General features: G+C 36.9%; 1 protein-coding gene across 3 annotated transcripts in view; it reads left to right on the forward strand.

Annotated features, from left to right (window-relative positions):
• The window catches only part of TNNI3K (TNNI3 interacting kinase), a 283164-nt gene that overhangs the window by 103991 nt on the left and 160396 nt on the right, over positions 1-18777 (forward strand). For 2 of the 3 annotated variants that reach the window (XM_027058869.2, XM_053214232.1), the window contains exons 12-17: positions 10662-10748; positions 11839-11895; positions 12868-12960; positions 13045-13102; positions 13229-13423; positions 14169-14273. In XM_027058869.2, coding sequence (XP_026914670.2) covers positions 10662-10748; positions 11839-11895; positions 12868-12960; positions 13045-13102; positions 13229-13423; positions 14169-14273 — 595 coding nt within the window. The remainder of the gene's footprint in view (positions 1-10661; positions 10749-11838; positions 11896-12867; positions 12961-13044; positions 13103-13228; positions 13424-14168; positions 14274-18777) is intronic. The other variant, XM_053214234.1, reaches the window with a different exon arrangement.

The raw sequence follows: 18777 nt of genomic DNA on the forward strand, positions 1-18777 counted from the left end.
ATGTTCTAGAGCAGAACAAGTCAAAACCAACAAAATGAAAATTGTTGCTATTTTCTCTTGGTAGAAAAATGTTGGATTGTTTTTGTGTGTTCAGGAAAGATTGAAATGACCTTGTTAAAATATTGTCAACAGTGCACTGTCCCTGTTTCCTTTGGATAAAGAAATGCATTCCTTTCTCCCTTAGGTAGGGAGTCACCAAATTGACTGATATAGCAGACTAAGGATTTTCCTGAGAAACTTGGAGATGGAGTTGAGAAAACACTAAGGCTTCACTTGAAGTTCCTTCTTCATAGGATAGAGATGTTATATAAATGGTCGCATCGTGGTTTACCCCGTACCTTATTCTCTCCTGGGAGAGATAAACCCGAAGGGAGCTTTATAACCAGGGTCTCTCTTGAAAAGGAGTACTCTTTGGATGCATCCAATTTGAATAGCTCATCCTAGTCTACCCTCTTAGTAGAAAATTGGGAGTTTTTTGCAACAGCACCGATCTTTTCTAAGAAAAATTTTTTACCTGACACCAACAAAATTTTTACTTTACCCTCTGCTATTCTGACATAGCAAATTCATTTCAGGGGTGCTTTGGAGTTTTGTAAGAGTTATAAACTCTCTTTTGGAAATTCAGAAAAGAGTTCACTCACTATGGGTCCCTGTGGAATCAGATATGAAGAACTGTTTCCATTTACATAGCCCTTTTAACCTAAAGATATCAAAATCAATCTTGGAAATAATTTTCCCTGTGAACTTGATTCTACACAGAAGCCTACTGGTTAAGTTGCAATATTTCTCTGCTAGACTGCTCAGAGCTCTAATTTTACAATATTTAGAGTGTTTCCCCTCCTCTAGCCTGCCACCCTCCCTTCTTTTCTACTATTCCATCTAACAGTAGTGATAGCTGTCTCACTCACTTGGATTTGTTCTGCCCTTTCCCTGGGGTACAAAGGACTTGTATGAATCAATTTAAATTGGCCAGAAGAAATAGCCAGCAGCCTGCTTATGTTCAAATCCTCTGCCCTAATCACCAGTATGGAAAACCCATTGAAAAGACCTACACATAATCTTACATCCATTGCATTAAAGATGAAACTGCCGAATTGAAAAGATCTCAGCCAATTAGAATTGAACACATAGCTCAATAGTGTGTCTGGCAGTTAGATTTGAAAAGGCTGCCTTTGACAAAGAAAAGCACTTCTTTATGTCAGGCTGTTTAGGGTCAGAAAATAACCCAAACTAGAAACAGAACTAAAAACTTCTTATTTGCTTCAGTACTGACACCAGTTAAAGTAATTTACAGAGGCTCCTATCCCAATATCTAATTACACAGAATACAATATTTGTATACATCAGAACCACTCTAATTCACAGTGACAGGGAGCTGCAGTTGGAGAATTAGTGAGTAAGTGAGCAAAAACAATAAAAATCAAGGCTCCTGTACCATGATATATACTTTGTTCATTCCTTTTGACAAGTGTAGTATGGTGTGAATTATTTATAGTAAACGTACTATCGTGTATCCTCTAAAAGTAATAAAGTCTTACAGTTGTGAGTTTCTACAGTTTTCAGCCAGTAAAAAAAAATAACTAAAAGAAAAGAGTGGGGAGGAGTTGAAGGAAGAGTAGATTCATTAAGTTTTTTGATAAATCTTCATCAGTGGGTTATAAGTTCCCAAGTTTCTTCTATATTGAATTCTTACTTATTTGGAGTTTAGTTACTTAGTTTAGTGTGCTAGAGTAAATTATGGGTGGGGTAGAAGAAGGAAGAAACAAAAGATTTAGATGGTATTTCAAACTCTGTGTTCATTTTGTGCATACTGGTTACCTTCCTACATGTTTAGTTACTTTCTCTTTTAAAAATAAATAAATAGAATAATATCAACTCTCGTTAGAATGGTCAGAACTTTCATTTTTGTAGGGGGATAGCACACTGAAATATTTTTTGAAACATAATAACTATGTAAAAAGCTGCATATACTAAAATGGATAGTAGAAGAGAACTTACATTCATTACATGCCTATTACACAAGCATATACATGCATGCATAATTAAATTATCAAGATAACCCTTTAAATTGGGATTACCTTTCTATTATAGTTTAAAAGTTTGAGACTTAGAGCTGTTAAGTCACAATTGCCCAAACCACACAGCTCTTAAGTGGATAGCTGGTACCAAACAGAGTTCTGTCTTATGGCAGATTTCAAGCTCTTACCACCTTGCTCTAGAATCAAATTCCATCCTTAGTATTTAATGACTTTGGGCAAGTCATTTAACCATCTCTAAGTCTTAATCTTCAAATTTAAAATGAGTAAATTAATGACCACTTTACAGAATTCTGAAGTTTTGGGATAACATCTAAGTGTAGGGAATATAGCAGATTCTCAATAAAAATAATGATATTTGTTATTATTATATGTATAACAAAGATTCAGTCAAACTTCATATAACCCCCAAATCTCATAGTCTTTCCTAATTTACAACATGTTTTAGTGTCCAGTAAGAAATATGACATATTGACATATTAGAATCATTGAAGGGTTTATATCCCTGCCAAACACTACTAGACAAACCTGGAATATATAAACACATGTGTTGTTTTGTTGTGTTTATATTTATTTATGAATCAAGCAATACCATTTATCTTAAAACCTCAGGACTAAAGCAAGATCAAGGAGGTTTTGAAAATCACTAATCAAAATATTTAAAAAGTAACTTAAAAGCATTATTCTAATTTGTATGGTTGCATGAAGATATATTTTAAAACAATACTCTAAAACTTTAGCACAAATTTGCAAGTCCCCTTAGTATAGCTGGGTTTCCCCCTCAGTCATGGACAAGTGTCAGAGGATTTGTAGCCATGTTTTCAAACCAGCATACCAACTAACATACTGGGTCTTTTTACCTGGATATCTGAGAAGTATGCAAAACTCAGCAAGTCCAAAATTGAACTTAATATCTTTTTTGTCCTCATCAGTCAGTTTTCCTACCATATCTCTTATTCATTCTGTCATTAATGGCACCACCATCCACTCAGTCACTAAAGTCAGAAATCTGGATTGATGCTTGATGACTTTTTCTCCCTCAATCTGCCTTTCTTCATATCCATTCAATCAAAAATTCTCATCATTTTATTTCATAGGTACATTTTAATCCATCCTTTCTTCTTTATTTTTACTGTCATTGTTTTAGTTCATAACCTTATCATCTTTCTTCTGATCCATTTTAATAGCCTCATAACTCCTTCTTTCTTCCTTTCTTTCTCTTTCTTTCTTTCTTTCTTTCTTTCTGTCTGTCTGTCTGTCTTCAGCATCTTTGATTCCATTTTTTAACTATAGTCTTAAAGAAGTATTCAAGGTGTAAACAGGGCCATAGCATTCCCCAGCTTAAAATCTTTCAGTAACCCATTATTACCTATAGTAAAAGTTCCAGTGTATTTTCATGGCAAATCCTGTGCCCATGCCCTGTGCCCTCCTATCTCTCAAACCTCATGTCCAGTCACTCCTCTCACATGTATGACCCCACATGCCGCAATCATCGTTACATTCACTGCATCACTAACATTGACTCAAGGTTCACTCTGTGCCAGGCATATTCAAAATATTTCATATGCATTAACTCACCATGTGTACACAATTACTCTGTAAGACAGTATGTATTCACGTGATAGTAATACAAAATACTTGTTCTTCCCATATATACCATGTTGTTCCATGTTTCCAAGCCTTTTCTCATACAGTCCTATCTCTACACCCTCCCCATCCTCTCTACCCTACTCCACGCTTTCAATTTCTCATTTCTACCTAACTTTCAAAAGTCAGTTTACAGATCCTCTCTTCCTGAAAGTCTTCCCTGACATTCCAGGCTAGCATACATGTCCTTTCATTATGTTTTATTAAACCAGATGTGCATCTCTATTTCTATATTTCCACTTCATATTGAAACAGTGTCCCTTACCAAATTATAAACCTTTATTTTATTGTCAGCTGGAAAACTTTTTTGTTGTTTTTCCAAGATTGTATTTAAATTCAAGCTAGTTAACATATAGCATACAGTTTAGTATTGGTTTCAGGAGTAGAATGTAGAGATTCATCACTTACATATAACACCCAGGGCTCATCACAACAACTCCTTAACACCCATTACCCATTTAGCCCATCTCCCAGCCCTCTCCCCTCCATCAACTCTCAGTTTGTTCTCTATCATTAAAAGTCTCTTGTGGTTTTCTCTCTCTCTGTTTTTAACCTTATTTTACTTTTCCTTCCCTTCACCTATCTTCATCTGTTTTGTTTCTTAAATTCTACATATGACAAATTATAAACTTTTTGAGAGCAAACATTTGAGATATTATTTTTTGTCTTCCAAAAAGCTAATTCAATGACTGATTCCTAATAGGTGCTCAATACATGTTTTTTGAAGTGGATTAGAGAATAAGCAGATATTTCAGTCATAACGTTCTGTTCTATGTGTCACTCAATAGCATCTGGTTTGTCATAATATAGTTGATGTTTTCAAGAATACCACTTACCACTATTCTGTTGTCTATGTAGATATTTCTTTATTGTGGGTTTCTTATTACCTGTGCTTAAATTTTAATAGGCAGATGATTTTAAAGTGTGCTTTAAGTAAATCTCCTATTCCTATGCATTGGAATTGTGAAAATTTTCCCTCTGTCTCTAACACTGTTCTCCTCCCCTTTTGCGTAATCAACTCATGTTCATCTTTCAAGTTCAGCTTAAAAGACAGTTGCTCAAGGAACTCTTTCCTGAATCCTCTAGCCTACTGTGAAATAACACTGCTATGCACATTCACAGCATTTGCTACCTTTTCCTTCCTAGAACTTGGCCAAATAAAATTTGAGTCATCATTTATATAATTAATTTTTCTCTTTTCTACTAGAAATTGTTTATTACAAGATTAAGGACATTTATATTTCAACATTAATCTCTCATACCCAGTTCCATTCATTTATTCAAAAAAATATATTACATACTTAATATGTGATAGACACTGTGCTAGGAACTGAGGTGAAACAGTGAGTTAGACAGTATTCCCTTGCTCTTAGGAAGTTTGTATTTCTAGCAGAAGAGACAGGTCATAAGCAAGAAAACAAATAGAAACTATCAGATAATAAGTCCTATGAATAAAATTAAAAGGAAACACAACAGTGAGTAAAAAGTTTAGGACACTATTTAAGACTGAGAAGTCATGGTGGGCTTCCCTGGGAAGATGTTACTTGAGCTGGTATTTAATGGATGCCCAATAAATATCTATAGAAGGAAAAAGAAGGCGGGAAAAAGCCAAATAAGAAGAAGAGAAAAGGAGGAAAGAAGAATGCTAAGTGACTTGGTTTATATAGTGTTCTTCTGGCAAAAGCATTCGTGATTGTGGATTGTTATCTCAAAGTGAAGAAGGACTGACAGCATTCTTGTTTGAGCCTGGTGATTAAGGGACAAGAATATGGGGAGAAAGGGATGTGTGTACCCTTTCTTATGAAAGCATCTTTCAGATTTAAGTGATGAGATGGTGTAGCAAATCTTGAATTTTTCTTGCCTCTAATTTAAATGACAGTGTTTAGACCAGAACTGGCAGGAGGAAAAACAAACATCAGGAGCCATCCTCTGGTCCCACTTTTCAATGCTTTTGGAAGATGAGTTTTTAACATGCAGGCAAGGGGAGATAACAAAATTGAGCAAAGTCTCATCTATACCATTACTGTGAAAGTTTTCTTCTTTGAGGCAGTCCAAAGAAAGGCTGAGACTGCTCCTTTGATCACCTGGGCATTTTGGACATGTGAAGTCAATAAGAATTCCTTAGCTTATGTAATCAAGACCCAATCCCTATGTTCTCCACCTCAGACCCAGGGGGCTTCAGAGTCACAACACCTGGGAGAATATCTTAGTACCAGTGTCGTTTACTGTTACTCTTCAGACATAGTACTTAAAATAATTTTTCATAGCAATAAACAGCATCTGTTATTCCTAAGACGAAGTGGTGGGGGTGGAGACACAACTTTATAGGGATATAATAAGATGGGTCCTTTTCCTTCTTGTATAATTAGGAACCCTCTGTTATATACCATGACATACATAGTGAACTGTCTATGTAACAGCCCTTTGAATGGACGTGTAGCCTTACACAACAACCTGGATTTTAAGATACAGATATTCAGAAAGCTGAAAGCAAAGCAATTTGCAGTTGGGGGAAATAGCTCCCAAGTATAAGGAAAGCAACAGGAGATGAATTAAAGGGAAAACATGGAATTTGAATGGTACAGACAGACTGGAAGAGTGGGGCGCAAGATATGAAAGACACTCCAAGCTGGCAAAAACCTTCATGGGCTCCAATGAGTAATCCTCCGAATGTGCAAAGCATTATTATAACTGCGTTAGGCTAATAACATAGCAACCTCCTGTTTTGGGTAAAATACTTGGATGTAGATAGTAAATTCTTAGATATGGGAAAACATTTTATTTAATTAGTGGAAGTTTGATTATCTCTGGACGTGTTCCATTAGTGTGCCTTGGTTATCTGGGTATATCCATTATCAGGAGTTTGCCTTAACAAGTCCATTTAGTGAGTTCCATCAAGGCATTTTTCTACTTAACTCCTTGTGCCCAAGTATCAGGGAGCTGGGCCCTAGTGGTTTTCAGGTTTCTTTGCATACACTTTGGTAGTTTGTCAGAGCAGTGATAGCAGTGGAGAATTTCCCATACATGTGCGCCTCAGCCCATAGTTAGCAGGAGGTGGGAAATCAGGCGGAGATGCCTTCCAGAGCCAAGGGGCCTCTTGGCATTTCCCTGGCAGCCTCGTGCTTATCATCAGCCAGAACCCAGGCACTCATTAGGCTCTTGATGAAAAGCATCCCAAAGAAAATGCCAGCAAATTGTGCCACTGTGCTGGCAGGAAATTAAAACTGCTCAGAGCAAGTGGAGCCAAGAGAGCTGTTGAAATGAAAGGTAACATCAAGGGTGTGATCACGGACTTACACAGACGGTCAGGATTCAAGATGCGGCTTTCTGCTTCACTAGGGAAAGCAGGAGGCCCTCTCCCTCTCTGCTGTCAGCCACAGTCAGTCCAACAGAGAGGCTGAGACAGGCAGGGATGTGGGTTTTGTGAATTAAGCTTTGTTATGCTTGGGTAAATGCTTGGGGTTTAGGTTGTTTTATTTTTCCCAAAGGAAAAACAGAAATAAGATATTTGTTTTGTTTTGTTTTGTTTTTTTTTGTTTTTCTTGGTCCCAAACACTTAAAGACCAAAGTAGGTAAAAGAACAACTTAAAGCAACACAGGTCCTATTAAAGTGGGGGCAGAAAATATAGACAGGAGCAGACAAACCTCAGAACCTATGAATCTAGCAGCAGGACAGATGAAGGGGAATTTTAATTCCAGATAACTTTTTGTTGGTTGTGCTACTTCTATCTTGAGATTAAAATGACCATCAGCCCTGGGAAAGAAAGGGAAGTGCACAACAGGAAGCAGTACCAACACGCAAACAGAGCACACTGAAATTTTAATCATACTGGGGGTGGTGGCAGAGTAATGCCCCCCAAAACTATCCAGGGCCTATTTCCTGAAGTTTATGAGTATGCTGCCTTACATGGGAAAGGGGAATTAAGGCTGCTAATTAGCTGACTTTTAGAGAAAGACTATCCTGGATTATCCCAGTGAGCTCTGTGTAATAGCAGGGGTCCTTAAATGCAGAAGAGGGAGGCAGAAGCAGAGGTCAGAGTGATGTGGAGTGAGAATGATTCAGCCAGCCATTGCTAGCTTTGAAAATCTAAAAGGGGGGCCACAGCCAAGGAATGTCAGTGGTCTTTCAAGGCTGGAAAAAGCAACAAAATTGACCTTCCTCAAGAGCCTCTAGAAAGGAATGAAGCTTGCCAACACCTTGCTTTAGCCCATTGAGAGCTATGTCGGACTTCTGACTACCAGAGCTAGAAAATAATACAGTTGTGTTGTTTAAGCCACGAAGTTTGCAGTAATTAACAATAGCAGCAATAGAAATGGAATATATTGATGTTTAGAAAATTTATCTGAAGTTCCATAAAGGAGTTTCCAAGTTCATTTACAATTCTTGGGGCTAAACAGTAAGGCAAAAAGCAGTGAAAAGATCTGAGAGGCATATTTATATCTTAAAATTGTTAGGCCTGTCACATGCATTATCTCAATCTTTACAACAACCTTATGAGGGTGTATCATAGTTCTAACTTGTAAATAAGGACCTTTTTTAAAAGGTAAAATAAGTCATGTCCTTCTACTAATTAAAATCCTTCAGGGGCACATAGGTGGCTCAGTCAGTTAAGCATCAGACCCTTGATTTCGGCTCGGGTCATTATCTCACAATCGTGAGATGGAGCCCCACATCAGACTCCTGGTGAGTGGAGCCTGCTTGGGATTCTCTCTCTCCCTCTCTCTCTCTGCTCCACCCCTGCTCACTCGCTTACATTCTCTCTCACTCAAAATAAATAAATAAACGTTAAGAAAAATCCTCAAGTGTTCCCCATTTCACCTACATTAAAATCCAAACTCTGTCGTAAAATCCAAAACTCCACATCAGTAGCATCAAAGTGTGGACTCCTAATCAGCATCACTTGGGACTTTGTCAGAAAAGCAACTCTCAGGTCCCACTGTAGACCTTTCAGTCAGAATCTCTGGGGGCAGGGCTCAGGAATCTGTGGTTTAACATGCTCTCCAAGTGATGCTTAAACACACTAAAAAGTTTGTGAAGCACTACCTGACGTGATGTGCACTCATCTGTTTCTCCAGCCTAGTCTGGAACCACTCTCATCCTTGCCTGTGATGCTCTGGCCACACTGGCCTTCTTTCATTTCTGAAGGTGTCACATTTGCTCCCATCTTGGAACTTTACATTATCTGTTCCTTCTGCCTACTAGTCTCTTTAGAAATTTGCCTATTGGCTAATGCCATTCGGGTTCTGAGTTTTCCCTGATTGTGATCACGGGAGAATCCAAAGAAAAAGTGTGAATAGGACTGGCTCCTCATTATTTTGTCATAACCTATGTCTGTGATTTGAGAAAATTATAGATCTACCAGTCATAAATTGAAATCTGCGGATAAGAAAATGAACACCAGTTGTTAACTCGGTAGATTTAAGTTTTGCTACAAATTTTATTAATCGTCATCACAATGTTGTTTTTCTTGAAGAAGCTGGTGTTGGGATATTACATTTGGAAAAGCTTTTTTTTTAATGTTTATTTTGTTTATTTTTGAGAGAGAGAGAGAGAGAGAGCGAGCAGGGGAGGGACAGAAAGAGGGAGACAGAGAATTCAAAGCAGGCTGTGGGCTGCCAGCACAGAGTTACAACACCTGGTTTGAACTCACAAGCAATGAGATCCTGACTTGAGCTGAAGTCGTTCGCTTAACCAACTGAGCCACCCAGGTGCCCCAGGAAAAGCTTTTAATGCTAGTTAGTATCTTAATTACTCCATCTCATGATCTTGCATGCTCTATTAAAATCTTTTTCTCTTTTTGAAGGGGGATTTGGTAAGCAGGCATAACTCTCAGCATATACTGTATACATTAGCTAGGTGTTTTCTGAATCAATGTTAACTATGAACCCTCTGTGATGGATAAGCACTTCTGCTTTCTCAATTCCTAAAGTGTACCATTTTTGCAATGAGTTCTGTTGCATTTCACAAGTCTTTTGGCAGGGTCTTTAAGGCTGACTTTATTTGTCTCTTGTATAAATTAGCTTCAGTAGATTATTTTTATAGTTAAAACATAATACAATATCAAAAAGTTTAGTTCTATTTAAAATCATTGGTCTACTCAGAGGAGCATTTAGCATTTTTTATCTTACACAATAAGTACCTATTACAATTAATAACAGCCCCCCCCCCTGCCTAATTTTGGTGGTGTTATGTAGTAGAAATTTATTTCTCGGTTGTGTAAAAGTCTAGTGTGAGCATTTCTGGTCAGTAGATGGCTTTCTTCCATCTCCCATCTCCCAACCATCTGCATCCAGCAAGCAGATAGGAAGAGTAGAGAAGGTCTTTTTCTAAAAGCCAAGAGTTGGAAGCAGCATCACTTTTGCTCATGTTCCCTTGGTGAGAATTTCTCTCAAGGCCATAACTGGATGCAGGGATGACAGGGCACTGACCTCCCGGGGTGGACAGCCATTCCCGGTGACAAAATCACTACATGAATGGGGAGTACAAATATTGATAGCAAGCCAGCCAGCTGTCTCCTGTCACAAAAACCTATGTAAATTATCTTAGGGCCATGTTATATACTGCAGTTGCCAATGAAATGTAATGTTCAATCAAAGCAAACTCATCCCTCTTTCCTGGTTACCATATGTGCTTTTCACCCTTTTAATGGTGCCCTTAGCACCTCATATTTCCTCATTTAAAAATTCTCATCATTATTCAACTACACTAAGCTTCTTGGGGATAGAACCAGAGTCACTGTTCTTTGTATATCTCCCGCCCAATATAGTGCTTAACATAGAGTGTCACATGTAGTAGAGTCTCAGTGAATTATTTTGACTGACTGAATGAATGAAAGTACTATATTCCTATTGCAGTGTATTATCTCTTAAGATAGAGCCTATGCTTCAAGCTGTCTCTAGTCACTTTTGAGTTATATGGTGAGGTGAATAAATCAAACAGAAGTTAAGACTCTTTGTCCTTTTTGTCTTTTTATGAAGGACATGATCCGATTGTCACACTCCTGAAGCATTATAAGAGACCGCAGGATGAATTGCCCTGTAATGAATATTCTCAGCCTGGAGGAGGTATCACTTTCTTACTCAGTTTTTGTTGTTAGTACAATATTGTGCCCAAAGGTAAACCTTTTTTTTTTAATGAAATTTATTGTCAAATTGGTTTCCATACAACACCCGGTGCTCATCCCAACAGGTGCCCTCCTCAATACCCATCACCCACCCCCCCTCCCTCCAACCCCCCATCAACCCTCAGTTCATTCTCAGTTTTTAAGAGTCTCTTATGGTTTCACTCCCTCCCTCTCTAACCTCTTTTTTTTTTTCCTTCCCCTCCCCCATGGTCTTCTGTTATGTTTCTCAGGATCCACATAAGAGTGAAAACATATGGTATCTGTCTTTCTCTGTATGACTTATTTCATTTGTTTCTATTACTATTATATTCTGGGGTTAGAGAGGAGGGCATGTCAGATTAGCTTTATTTTAAGAAAACTTATGTCTGGGTGAGGCTGAAAATAAAGAAGCCTTCACTTGGGGCACCTGGGTGGTTCAGTTGGTTGAGCATCCAAGTCTTGATTTTTGGCTCAGGTTATGATTTCATGGTTTGTGAGATCAAGCCCAGCATCTGGCTCTATGCCGATGGTGTAGGGCCTGCTTGAGATTCTCCCTCTCTCTCTGCCCCTGCTGCACTCATGCTCTCTCCTTCTCTCAAAATAAATATACTTAAAACCAGAAGGAAGCCTTCATTTAAGCTGTTTTTCTAATTTACCAATCTGCAGTTCCTTCAGGTTTAACTAACATTCCCTGGACTGGGTTTCTATGAGGCTTATGCATGACTAGGAAGGCCTGGGTGAGCTGAAAGCAGTCATGTTCCATTTTAGTAATCTATTAAGGCAGGCCAGAGAATATCATACCCAGACACAAATTAAATCTGTTGGAGTCTGCTAGACCTTGTTTTTTTGTTTTTTAATCTTTTTGTGTTCTCTCTAAATAAACACTCACTGTGTAGTTTCAGTATACAGAGAAAGACCTGGGTTAAAGCTATATTCTCACTTGGTTTTCTTAGCAAATTTCTTTTGTCACCTGCTTCTTTTTATAATGTTTAATGTTTGTGTAGAAAAAAATGATGGCTACCTTCAACTCTATAATCTAATTTGATTTCTAGATGGCTCCTATGTGTCTCTTCCATCTCCCTTGGGGAAGATTAAAAGCATGACAAAAGGTATTTCAATATGGGACAATTGTTACACTTTATCACTCAGGATAACAATTGGCTCACATACAATAACTTTCTATTCTGTTTCACATATTATACATGATGACTATTTTGCGTGCATAAACAATATTACCAACAAGCCATTCTTCCCACAGTTAATCTTACCTCCATACTATTTTTCATATGGCATCTTGCTTCATGAAGGTATAACAGTGAGAATTTCATAAGTATTAAAGAAAGATCAAGTTCTTAAAGACATTTGTACTTTCAATGAAATCTAAATTACCAATGTTAATATCTTTGAGGAGAATTGGGAATAGGTTTGCCATAGGAAAATAAATTTGAACAAAGAAGTTATTTTTCAAAAGACCCCAAATAAGTAATACCTTGGAAAATTCTTGTGTGGATGCTGCACATAGAAATTAATAGCATTGAATCAGGAAAATTTTTTAAATATATAATTCAACTATAAATTTATATGTAACTATTTAGAATTTGAAGTTTTTTAAAAATTATCTTTGGTTTGGGATGTTTCCTCTGAATGATTCACATACTTATTTTTTGACATCTAACTGGCATCCCTTTGAGATTTAGCTGATGGATATTTGGCTAAGCCTACTGTGGTATGCTTCTGGGGTTGACCAGATAAAACTCCTTATCATGATGTGATACGAACTGTACTCCAGGGTTGCCATGTCAGGCAGACAAGCTAGTTATTGATCAGATTAGGAATAAACCCTTAGCCCTGATAACAAAGGTCAGAGAACAGAGACAGAAAACTAACATGATTTTAATGCAGGGAATAGGGATCATTTGTGATAAGGTTTTAGTATCTCCAAAGAGTCAACTGTATTTGGAAAATTAGATGTTACTGGGGAATGACATTTTTCGTTAAGTAAAGCATGTATGTAAATCATGTGGACACATCCATGTGTGCTTTTTAATATTAAAAAAGAAAATAACAATTCCTATTTGCAGAGAAGGCAGATGTCCTCCTCCTAAGGGCTGGATTACCCTCACATTTCCATCTTCAACTCTCAGAAATTGAGTTCCATGAGATTATCGGCTCAGGTAACCTAAGAAAACACTAGTCTGCTGTTAGTTTCAAGAGCTCAAGATAATATGTGTTTATTCATTTCTCTTAAACAATTTTAGGTTCTTTTGGGAAAGTATATAAAGGACGGTGCAGAAATAAAATAGTGGCTATAAAACGGTAAGCGAGCAAATGAGAAAATTTAGTATCAGACTGGAGTTGTGAACTTTAAGAAGCATATGCATGGCAAGCCCCTTGTTTTGATCCATCTGTTGACTGAGGATTCCCCGCTCCTGCCATTTGCAGTTACCGAGCCAACACCTACTGCTCCAAATCAGACGTGGATATGTTTTGCCGAGAGGTATCCATTCTCTGCCGGCTCAATCATCCATGTGTAATTCAATTTGTGGGTGCTTGCTTGAATGATCCCAGCCAGTTCGCCATTGTCACCCAGTACATATCAGGGGGTTCTCTATTCTCCCTCCTTCACGAACAGAAGAGGTATGGTTCTCTTGTTCTGACTTATCCTTTTAAGTGTCATTGGAATTATCCTTGCAACACCTCAGAGACTTTCTGTTTGGGTGACCCTTTACCTTCTGACATCTCTGAATGCTAGGAAAGGTAGCATTTTAAAGATGGCTAATAATTTATGCCCAAGAATTATGTTTTAATGAATAGAAATATTTCTGTACTTTCTTAACAGGAATTCAGTTGAAGATAACAAATCCAAGGAATTTAAATTAGCAACTGAAGCTTACACTAATTAAGTTAATATGACATACCAATAAAGCAGATATATGTAAGCTCAGAATAAAATAATTATCAGGGGTCCAAGCATTTATGCTTTAAAGTTAAAAAAGAATAGCCTTGCACAATCAATTCTAATTCACTTCCTAGATATATGCATACAATAATCAGAGTGTGGTTTTTCTCAGTTATTAAAATAGAATCAATTTTATGTTATTATAAAAAATTAAGTATAATATTATAAATATTATAAACTCAAGTAAAATATTTTAAATATGTGGGGTTGTATTTAAACTGATTTAGAATTAAGAATTTTCTGATGTGGAAGCCTATTTTTCCAGATTTTTTTGAATTTTTAGCTTAATCTTCAATAAAGCAAAAAAGGCTGAAAGATACACAGAATAACAAATCACACACACACCATTGATTTCTTTTAGAAAGATGTGTTATTGGCTTTGACCGTTTCATTCTCACTAAATCTTTTTTTTTTTAATTCTAGGATTCTTGATTTGCAGTCTAAATTAATTATTGCAGTAGATGTTGCCAAAGGTATGGAGTACCTTCACAACCTGACACAGCCAATTATACACCGTGACTTAAACAGGTATTCCCCCCACCTCAAATAATGAACATAGGATTGTGTAACTAACTGGGAGTCTAAGACAGATTTAAGTGTCTGTTCACTGAAGATACAGTGCAAATCAGTTTTCTTCTTTGTGGGTAAGGGGAAAGGCTACTTTAAGGCTGGGTGATAGAAAGTTTTGTCATTGTCTTTTACAGAAATAGAAAGCTATATAACTGCCTCTCAGGGATCTTTCAAATCTATGAGAAATGGCCACAAAGAGAATGATGTCTGTAAGATTCACCAGCTAGCTTGTTCTCAAGTCAATAAAGTCAGATCAAAAATTTAGGTCAAAGACTATTATAGCAGGTCTCATACAAAGTCAGGTATTATAAGAGGTCCTGATTTAAATTACCTACTTTTGTGCTACCATTCTGGTATTTTTCTAATAGTAAATTCAGCCAAAAACACAGCAGCTCATTTACCTAGTTTTCATGTGAAGTTATTTTCGTGTGGGTCAGAGACTTGAAACAAATATGGAATTATAGTATTCTAGGGGTAAAACCCCAAGGGATTTCAAAAAAACTCTAAAAAAAAAATTTTTTTTAATGTTTATTTCTGAGACAGAGACAGACAGAGCATGAGTGGGGTGGGGCAGAGAGAGAGGGAGACACAGAATCGGAAGCACGCTCCAGGCTCTGAGCTGTCAGCACCGAGCCCAACACGAGGCTCCAACTCACAAACCGTGAGATCAGGACCTGAGCCAAAGTCGGTCGCTCAACCGACTGACCCACCCAGGCGCCCCTCAAAAAAACTTTTTAAACAGTGAAAGCTTTCTAAGCAAAGTCTTACAAGAAGGCCAATATACAAAATGTAGCAGCTTTAGTTGAAGGCATAATGCAGAGTACAGAAATCTGTTCACTTACCATTTTCTACTGCCCAGGAGGGAGATCCCCAGGCCACGTCTGTGGAGTCCCAAAGGTGCTGTGGAGAAGAGCTGGACAACCACTGATCTAGTTTATGAAACGAGTCAGATTATTCAAAGGCAATAATTTTCATTGAATGATTGTCAATAACATTCACATAGATCCCATACATAATCTTTCATATAAATCCACAATTCTGAGACTACTAACAAGTAATCACTCCATTCAGCCTTTTGTTCAACAACTATTTGAGGATCTACTATGTTTGAAGCCTTTATACTTGGCCCATTAGAGCTTATGATGTGAAGCTGCCATACACTCCATTCTCAAGGGCTTTTCACAGTTTTAGTAAAGCAGAGAAACACTTACCTAAGTATGTTTTAGGTATAAAGTAACAAGTTCCATAAGAGAGACATTTTAAAATTCTATAAAATTTCAGAAAGAAGAATATTAACTACTTCTGAGGAATTTAGAAACATCTTCATGAAAGAAGGGACATTTGAACTTGGCTCCAAAGGATGGGTAGAATTTGGGAGAGTAGCCTAGGCTTAGAGAAAACATTAAGAAAATAGAGATTAGAATGTTAAAGGCATATACAGGAACAATGAGTAGTTTAGCTTTAGTGGATGAAGTGTCTATGAATGTATGTAATATGTGTAATGTAGGAAGCATATGATTGGGAAAGAAATTCAGGAAGATAAATTGGAACAATAGCACAGAAATCAGTGAATCCTAGACTTTAGGTAGTTTAGACTTTGTTCGGTAAGAAAGTAGGCAGTGCAAATGGTTGAGCTAGGAATCAGAAGTTTGGAACTGTGTTATGTAATAATTAATCTAGCATCATTGGAAAAGATCAACTTGATGGGAAAGTTAAGAAACTGATGAAGCAGTTGTTGCAGTAATCTAAATGAGAAGTAATGAAAAGCAGAATTTTACTAGTGGCAGTGGAAATGAAAGGGAGGACATATTAAAGATAGGGGAGATAAAATAAATTAGATATGAGAGTGAATCTTAGATATTAGAAGTAAATGTTTGTGAGATTTAATCCATTTAAAATTATTAGTTTTCATACAAAGGTCATTTCTTTGTTGTTATTAGGTTTTTGGGGTTTTTTTACCTCTCTTTTAAAAACCTTTATGTTAATAAATATTTTTTTCTTTGAGTTTCAGTAAAAATATTTAGGAAATAGATTTAAGTGATAAGTTAGCATAATATAAACTGATGATTTGTGAGTTTTAGGAATGTTATCTTATCATCACAACCATTTTGCATGTGGTATTAAAACAAATGAGTGATCATCGAAAGTTTTGTCTAGCTGTAACTCTTCAATTATGGGGCAATTGGATGTGTATTCTGTTGCCCTGTGAGTAAATGCAAGTTGTTACCACAGGTTGTAAAGCAGGACCAAAAATATAAATGATGATTAAAAGTAGAAATAGAACATTTACTGTGTAACAGATATGTTTATATTTATAATTTTTTCTGTTTCTAATAATTCAAATGCTTTAAATCATACCAAAAAGTCTTCAAATTTTATAAAACACTGTTTCATAGGTGCACCCAATGTAATAGAATCCCAAACTATTGCATTTATTATTTGTGAACTAGTTTTTACTAATCTTAATCTGCCAACAATAAAACATTCAGTTTTTCATAATACAGATATAACACTGTATATTGCTCAAAAGAGTATAAGTCTTTCTGATTAGAGGGCTTACTACTCTATGGTTGGGTACATAGAACACGTGCCCAGGAAACAATTTATTTCCCATGTAAGGTATAAAATTACTAGGAACCAAAATGATTAAGTGGCAATTTTACTGGAAATCAAAGGATTTCGAGTAAGTCAAAGATCAAAGTAGAGTGGAAAGCTTCCTGGAGGATGTAGGGCTAAAGCTGGACTTTGAAGAATAGGCGTGTATCTTCCCTCAGTGTTCTCACAGCATACTAACCCTTGCATGTCTACAATGCTTCTGAAGTCCCACTGAAAGAGGTAAAAGGAAAGATGCCCATCAGAGTGAGGAACTCGGACATGTTTGAGTTTTTGTATTGAAATGACCTGTTTACATTTTTCTTTTTCCCACTAATCTGGGTGTGTCAGGGCTTCAAGAGCAAAGATCCTTTTCTCTTTATCACAGAGATGTTCAATCAATGCGTTTTTAACTGAACCAAGTTCTAGGGGCGTTTTGGTGAATATCGTTTCAGGAAGCCATGGCATAGTTGGTACAAGTATGGCTACTTTTAGGTAGTCTAATTTTCCCAATAGTTTTTTATGGTGCAAAGTAAAGAGGCTGTTTGAGCTTATTGATCAGCTTACAGAAAGGGGACACTTCTGTCTTTGGTTTTGTGGTTGTTGATTTATGAGTGAGAGGAAGGAACTCTGCCCTTCCTTTGGCAAGCTTCTCACCATACAGGTCTGGAAGTTAATTTTGATCTTTAAGTATGTACTAAGAAGAAGTTGTAGGAATGAGTAAGGAAGTGGTTCTTTCCAATGATGATGATTAGAATGATGATAATACCCACCATTTATTTACCACTCACAATGTGAAAGGAGTTCATGTATGCTCAGTTAATCTCACAACAATTCTATAACATAGCTATTATTATCTCCACTTTACTGATAAGGAAACTAATTCCAAGGTGACATCCATAACATACAGTATTTTTAACATTATATTATGCTGTCCCAAGAACAACAACAAAACCAAGTCAGAACAGAGAGACAGAGGTTGATGGTACTAAATAAGCATCATCAGCATTTACCAACTTTGCTTTTTGTGTTTCCTGTGACCCAAATAATTACTCATGTAATCTCCTTGTTTTTCTGTGTTCCTGCTTTATTTCTTCTTTTACAACCCATGTTCTTTTCGTGTGGAACAGAAAATCTATATAATATGTTTCCTTTGGTCTGTAGTGTTAAAATATTTTTTTAAAAATTTTTAATATTTATTCATTTTTGAGAGAAAAAGAGAGAAAGAGCACAAGCAAGGGAGGGGCAGAGAGAGAGAGAGAGACAGACACAGAATCTGAAACAGGCTCCACACTATGAGCTATCAGTACAGAGCCTGATGTGGGGCTCGAACTCACAATCCAAGATCATGACCTGAGCCGAAGTCAGACGCTTAACCAACTGAGCCACCCAGGCACCCTTAAATATTTTTTAAATGTATATAGCTTTAGACAGGAATGAACTTAACAATTTGTTGTAGACCCCACTACCTACCAACTTACCAACTTATACTTGGCCCAATTTATACATTCATTTTGCAGCATTGGAGCTTGCAAAGCACGGTTTATAGCTAACGGCTTTGAGCCTTTTTACTGAATACAAACAGCTCTCTGTGTTTCCTTGGAAAAGTACATTTTCCAAATTGTTTAACATTGAAACCAAAATATCATTGCAAACATATATGGATCAAATGAATGGTCTTTTCCCCTGTATAAGTATATATAACAACACTGTATGCAATGAAATAGTGATACTTCATAGAGCGGCCATTGTACTCCCATGAGATATGTATATCAAAGCATTTTGTAAACTGTGAAGCACTATACAAATGACATTTGCTATTGCTATTAACCCTTCACTTGTTCCCTTATATGTAGAAGATGGAAAATAC

Source organism: Acinonyx jubatus, chromosome C1, assembly GCF_027475565.1.
Source record: "Acinonyx jubatus isolate Ajub_Pintada_27869175 chromosome C1, VMU_Ajub_asm_v1.0, whole genome shotgun sequence".
Taxonomy (NCBI): domain Eukaryota; kingdom Metazoa; phylum Chordata; class Mammalia; order Carnivora; family Felidae; genus Acinonyx; species Acinonyx jubatus.